This window comes from Branchiostoma floridae, chromosome 10, assembly GCF_000003815.2.
Source record: "Branchiostoma floridae strain S238N-H82 chromosome 10, Bfl_VNyyK, whole genome shotgun sequence".
NCBI lineage: Eukaryota > Metazoa > Chordata > Leptocardii > Amphioxiformes > Branchiostomatidae > Branchiostoma > Branchiostoma floridae.
This window is the reverse complement of record NC_049988.1, coordinates 8,065,217-8,072,212: the sequence shown is the minus strand read 5'-3', so window position 1 is coordinate 8,072,212 and position 6,996 is coordinate 8,065,217. Positions and strand designations below refer to the sequence as shown.

The window sequence follows — 6,996 nt, the reverse complement described above, 5'->3', positions numbered from 1 at the left end:
AAAAAGGCTGCTCGTTTTTTGGCGCCGAGCGAGGACACCGGCCATGTCGAAGCGCCCCCTACATTCATGCACACCTAGAGTTAAGAGGTTAAGAGATATGCTGACGTCATGCATTTTCTCTCGACAACTTCAATATTTCATTATACATACCCCCTCCCAATTGTGTGATACTACAATATATCATAGATATATTACAGTATCACAATACAGACGATACTTCATAGGTTCAAAGGATAGTGTAACAAAACTGTCTTCGTCTTCTGCCAAAATTCTACGTGATTTCATCCATAAGATCACGCCAGTGAGGTAGAGACAGTCTACTATATATAAATGTAGATGTAATTCGGTGTTGATGGTTTTTTTTTTTGTAGAGGAAGAGAAGAAACCTAAATACCTTCTCTCTGAATATTTGCCTCAGTTTACCTGACATATGCCGGATATACATGATAGATTGCACAACACGGAACCAGGCGTAGGCAGTACACATCGGATCCAGCTTCCTATCCTTGAGCTTGAATGCGACCAAGGAAACAAACGCACCAACCCCCCCCCCCCAACACCCTAGTATCACATGATCTACATGACCTTTGACACTTATGTTACTAGTGTTCAACATATCAATTAGACTACATGAGTCAAATTCCCTCCAACTCACCTTTATTGTAAAGCACAAAGGTACATCAATTGCATAGTTTTGGGTCAGTCTGTGTACCAACTTATCATTAAAAAGACATAACAATGAATTTTTATTTTCTGACTGAAAGTTCATCATATGAATGTCATATGCACGAAAAATTAAATGTATTTCATGATTATCTTTCTGTTACTTTTATCAAGATGCTATTTTCACATGCACTTTGTTACATTTGCCACCATTATCGAGCAAAATATGTTATATAAAATAACATATAACGAACGTTGTATGACTACTGCTACATTATTACAATTGTTATACTCATTTAATGTTGATAGTGGATATTCCAAAACATGAAAGTAAACTATGATTCGCTTACACACTATTACTATCAATCTCCGATTAAAGCACCAAAAATAACCTTATATATCTGAAAATTGTAAACAAAAAAATCATACCATCAGGTTGTACTCTGATCAATAGATGGAACTGGTCATATATTCGTTAAATAGTAATGCGTATTGATAATAAACGTAGTCAGTTAATCACAAAGTTAAACTGATAACTGTAGAACTTTTTACGGCTTCTTTGTTGGTTTGCTCTGTGCGCTGTTACTACGGAGCTAGATCTACATTTCTGTATATTTTCAAAAGCTATTATTAGGAGGACTATGAGGTGTTTGAAATACAGTGGACGCTGATAATGCTACTAATGGTGCTACTACTGATACTACTACTGATGCTACTACTGATGCTACTAATGGTGCTACTACTGATGCTACTACTGATGCTACTACTGATGCTACTACTGGTGATACTACTGGTGCTATTACTGTTGCTACTACTGGTGCTATTATTGATGCCACTGCTGATGCTACTGTCGATACTGCTTCAATACAACTGATCATGCTACTTCGATGCTATTGCTGATGCTACTTCGATGCTACTGCTGATGCTACTACTGATGCTATTACTGTTGCTACTACCAAGGACGTGATGTAACGTCATGTAACGTCCTTGCTACTACTGATGCTACTACTGATGCTATTACTGTTGCTACTACTGGTGCTACTACTGATGCTACTACTGATGCTACTACTGATGCTATTACTGTTGCTACTACTGGTGCTATTATTGTTGCTACTACTGGTGCTACTACTGATGCCACTGCTGATTCTACTGTCGATACTGCTTCAATACAACTGATCATGCTGCTTCGATGCTATTGCTGATGCTACTGCGATGCTACTGATGATGGTACTGATTATGGTACTGATGCTGATGCTGATGCTGCTATACTGTTGATGCTACCGCTGGTGATTTGCAGTTTCCTATAAAAAAGTTATATGTTCATCACATTCATGCTCTTCGTCGAAATTGATTTAGCATGTGAAAGACAGTATGAAAAACACAATATCTGCTGGCACCTCTGCCAAAAAAATACCATAACTTTCCGTTATCGCATGAATATCAGCCTGCATACTTAATTTACCGGTGCTCCCATTCCCAAAGCCCCGGTTAACTAACCAGGGTAGTACTCAGGATTTTTCCGATCCAGTACTTGCTTAATGAAAGACTTCTTAAGTCTACTAGTGCCCATCTTTAAGACGAATGAGACTTACGTAACAAAGTTGTCCTTGGTGCATTTGTTCTACTTGATGGCTTTCAGACAGAACTTCACGCCCTGGTCAACGCACTTCATGTCCCCGCAGCAGTCGTCATCTTTAGAACACGCAGCGAACGCTTCATCGGTGCATTTCTGATAAAAAAAGCACGATCCATTTTAAAACATGACAATCTGCGCAGGGTGGGACATTTTTTTAGAATTCACTTGTCCTATCGGGGAAGCACGGAAAGAAATTACTTGCCTGAACCAATTTTTTACTTCAAATGCATTTTCACTTCTAGGAATGGAATTCTTAGGATTGCCTTATTTTTCTATCTTGACCATTGCTTGATGTCATGACAGTAAAAAGTAAAAAGTATATCAAAATCTCACTCAATGGAAACATCTTACTTGCCCGATTGGGCAAGTGGTCATGCACTTGCCCGACCGACACTTTCACTTGCCCTGGGCAATAGGACTAGTGGACTCAATGAAACGTTGAAACTTGGAGCATGCAGGAGTATGCTACAGCATGGATGTTAAAGGTTTTATTGTATTACATTGATTGAAGATTTGGAGCATTTTAAATAAAGAGTTTTAAGTAAAGAAGTGGGTCTCTTACCGCTTTTTTGTCCATCTTGTTGTCCTGCAGCAAATGTGAAAGAAGGCAATTTGTGTAAATAGCTTTGTTGATAATTGATATGATAAATATTATCATCATATACAATGTTCAAACATTCTTGAAAGTGACAATATATATGTATCAATTTATCTATCGAGATTTGCCACATTTGTGGAAGGGTACATCCATACATTACGATAAAGTCAATACATGTATATAAAAGAGAAACTATAAAGATAGGAGCATTCTATGACATGCTATTGGGGTTTTCTTCTAAATGGATGTGTATCACATGGTGAATTCTTTGCTATTTCAATTGCTGTTTACAAGAAATATTCTTAATATCCACAGCTTACAGAAGCTTTTGTCTTCTGACGCAGGTCAAAGATCAAACAGTACTTAAGATTTCTATTCACCTTCAGGTACTGCTGATAGACATTCAGACTCTCCTTGACAAGACGCTTGCGCTCTTCTTCTTCATCTTCGTCAGATGAGGAAGAGTCTTCATCAGATGACTCCGCACTGGCGCCTGTAGAAGTGACATACATGTCACTTGTTATATGTATGTATAGACCTTGCAATGTCTTATGTTGTCTCTGGCTTTGTGCAATTTTGACATCCCATAGACACCTGTGATATTGGCTGTGCTTTTTGTCAACTATAAATGAAAATCGATACTATGTGCATGTATTTTTGGTAAACCTGCTGTGCTTGATTTCATGTAACATTGACAACTGTATTATTTGATAGTAAGCTATCTCTACGTGCTAACCAAGATTTACCAATAAACAAAATAAAAAACATGAGGACTACGCTCTTTAAAATGTTCTTACCATCTTGTTTCTTCAGCATAGTCAGGGTTTTCTTCACCAGTTGTAGACTTTGTCCGAACCAGTCCTTCTTCTTCTTGTCGTCGTCATCGCTGTCGCTGCTGTCACTGTCACTGTCGCTGCTATCGCTTTCGTCGCTCTTCTTAGAGTTCAGCATCTGGACCAGTTCGTGTGCTTTCTTATCGGCAACCGTGCCCTTCTCATTCTGGTCGATCATACTGTAGAGCCGCTCTGCCAGGCGACGTTCTTCGTCCTCATCCGAGGAGGAGGAAGAGGAATCCTCATCTGAGGATGAGGAGTCGTCGTCTTGTTTCTTGTCGAGATCATCGTCTGAGGATGAAGAGGAATCATCGTCCGAAGAGGAGGAGGAGTCATCGTCCGAAGAGGATGAGGAGTCATCCTCTTGTTTCTTGTCCAAATCATCGTCCGAGGATGAAGAGGAATCTTCATCTGAGGATGAGGAACTATCTTCTTGTTTCTTGTCCAAATCATCGTCCGAGGATGAAGAGGAATCATCGTCCGAAGAGGAGGAGGAGTCATCGTCATCTGAGGATGAGGAGTCATCCTCTTGTTTCTTGTCCAAATCTTCGTCCGAAGATGACGAGGAATCTTCATCTGATGATGATGAGGAGTCATCCTCTTGTTTCTTGTCCAAATCCTCGTCCGAAGATGAAGAGGAATCTTCATCTGAGGATGAGGAACTATCTTCTTGTTTCTTGTCGAGATCATCGTCCGAAGATGAAGAGGAATCTTCATCTGATGAGGAGGAGTCATCCTCTTGTTTCTTCTCTTCTTCTTCTTCTTCTGAGGATGATGAGGAGTCTTCCTCTGAGGATGAGGAATCATCGTCACCAAAAAATGACGAGAATGGGTTACCCTTCTTCTCCGCCCAGGCCTTATCAAATCAAGATACTCTCGAATTGCTTTGGCTGTCTTCATCTCATTGGGAGACAACTCTCCTTTTTTTGCTGAACTGCTTTTCAAATTGAAGACTGTCCAGGAGGTCGTCCATGAAAGCGTTTCTTTTCCCTACTTCATTTTCGTTAGAACGGTATTCTTGTGCTTTTAAACCTTTCTTCTTGGCCTCCCATGCTTTTCCGAAATTCAAGAACTCTCGTAATTCGTTTGCCATTTTAAGCCCGCGTTCATGCAGTTGTCCATCTCTGGAGAATTGCTGTTCAAAGTCGTGCACTTTTTGGAGATCGGCCATGAACGAATCCCTTTTTATGTCCAGGTCTTCGTCCGAAGAGGAGGAGGAGTCATCGTCATCGGATGAAGAGGAATCATCATCATCTGAGGATGAGGAACTATCTTCTTGTTTCTTGTCGAGATCATCGTCCGAAGAGGAGGAGGAATCATCATCTGAGGAGGATGAGGAGTCATCCTCATCTGAGGAGGAGTCATCCTCTTGTTTCTTGTCCAAATCTTCGTCAGAAGAGGAAGAGGAATCATCATCATCTGAGGATGAGGAACTATCTTCTTGTTTCTTGTCGAGATCATCGTCCGAAGAGGAGGAGGAATCATCATCATCTGAGGAGGAGGAGTCGTCGTCATCTGAGGAGGAGTCATCCTCTTGTTTCTTGTCCAAATCTTCGTCAGAAGATGAAGAGGAATCATCATCATCTGAGGATGAGGAACTATCTTCTTGTTTCTTGTCGAGATCATCGTCCGAAGAGGAGGAGGAATCATCTTCTGATGAGGAGGAGGAGTCATCGTCATCTGAGGAGGAGTCATCCTCTTGTTTCTTGTCCAAATCTTCGTCCGAAGATGAAGAGGAATCATCATCATCTGAGGATGAGAAACTATCTTCTTGTTTCTTGTCGAGAGCATCGTCCGAAGAGGAGGAGGAATCATCATCATCCGATGATGAAGAGTCATCTTTCTTCTCTTCCTCTTCTTCCGAGGATGATGATGAGGAGTCTTCCTCTGATGATGAGGAATCATCGTCACCAAAAAATGACGAGAATGGGTTACCCTTCTTCTCCGCCCATGCCTTATCAAATTCAAGGTACTCTCGGATTGCTTTGGCTGTCTTCATCTCATTGGGAGACAACTCTCCTTTTTTGCTGAACTGCTTTTCAAATTGAAGACTGTCCAGGAGGTCGTCCATGAAAGCGCTTCTTTTCCCTACTTCATTTTCGTTAGAACGGTATTCTTGTGCTTTTAAACCTTTCTTCTTGGCCTCCCATGCTTTTCCATACTTCAAGAACTCGCGCAATTCGTTTGCCATTTTAAGTCCGCGTTCATGTAGTTGTCCATCTCTGGAGAACTGCTTTTCGAAGTCGTGCACTTTTTGCAGATCGGCCATGAAGGCATCCCTCTTCTCACTTGTCTCCTCGTTCTTTTTCTTCACAATAGCATTCAACAGGTTTTCTTCCAAACCCACTGCTTGTGTTTCTGAAATACCTGTAACAAGAAGTTATAAAGATATCAGTGCGGTTACTGAGAAGTTATCTACAGCAATGCAACCACACTGTCAGAATATAGACATGTAAATAAGTAGAAGCCGTTTGAAAGACTTGAAAAACAGAACATTCCAGTGAAAAGGTTAGAAAATGGTATCAAAATCGGTAAAATTGCAGTTTTGCTAAAAAAATGTGGAAGCTTATAAAAACAGAAAACAGTTTTTAGATTTAAATACAGCATAAATGTATCATTGCCTGGCCGAATGGCTGGTTGTCTATTCGTCATTATATCCATTGCACAGCCCAATGGTTGGTTGTCTATTCGTCATTATATATTCACCCATGTCTTACCAGACCTCCTTGATCCTCCTTGCGCAGCGGCTAATTTTGCGCAAAATGCTTCATTTTCGTCCGAGCCATCCTTGCACTCGGGTTGTCCATTGCAGATGTTATCGAAAGCAATGCACTGTCCGTCAAGACATGCAAACTCGGTACAGTCCTGAGTCTCCTGACAACCCTCTTCGTCTGAGTTGTCTCCACAATCGTCGTCCCCGTCACAGACCTGGTCTCCGGCGATGCAACCGCCATTGCGGCAGGGAAACTCGAAGGTCCCGCAAGCTGCTGTTTCTGCACAAACCACAACACGGTCTCAAGAATCTAAACCGACAAAGTTATGTTGACCCACGAATCCGTACGACTTTCGACTATCGGGAAGGAATAGGAGAGGCCGGGTTGGCAGGAGGGTTTGGTTGCACCTTGGGATCACCTCGGATCTCGTCTCGTCAGTGGGGCAGGCGGTTTGTAGTCACCAAGGGTAGTGAGGGTAGAGGCTGCCAAAGCTCGGTAGGATTGCAGTGACCTCTTGTTATCTCTGCCTGATGAAGTGCACGATGGATGTCA

At 41.5% G+C, this 6,996-nt stretch overlaps 2 protein-coding genes across 3 annotated transcripts in view; both read right to left on the bottom strand.

Annotated features, from left to right (window-relative positions):
* Positions 1–1,699: 1,699 nt before the first annotated feature.
* LOC118424328 (dentin sialophosphoprotein-like) lies at positions 1,700–4,595 on the bottom strand (the record flags this gene model as incomplete). Its single annotated transcript, XM_035832874.1, has 6 exons — positions 1,700–1,964; positions 2,256–2,392; positions 2,862–2,885; positions 3,278–3,390; positions 3,695–4,109; positions 4,179–4,595. Coding segments are annotated over 5 exons (1,077 nt in total), but the record flags the coding sequence as incomplete, so codon positions are not given.
* The window catches only part of LOC118424455 (lisH domain-containing protein C1711.05-like), a 9,279-nt gene continuing 6,749 nt past the window's right edge, over positions 4,467–6,996 (bottom strand). The window contains exons 3-4 of one of the 2 annotated variants that reach the window (XM_035833023.1): positions 6,448–6,723; positions 4,467–6,097 (exon numbers count right to left, since the gene is read on the bottom strand). In XM_035833023.1, the coding sequence (XP_035688916.1) occupies positions 4,632–6,097; positions 6,448–6,723 (1,742 nt within the window). In that variant the 3' untranslated portion in view covers positions 4,467–4,631. The remainder of the gene's footprint in view (positions 6,098–6,447; positions 6,724–6,996) is intronic. The other variant, XM_035833024.1, reaches the window with a different exon arrangement.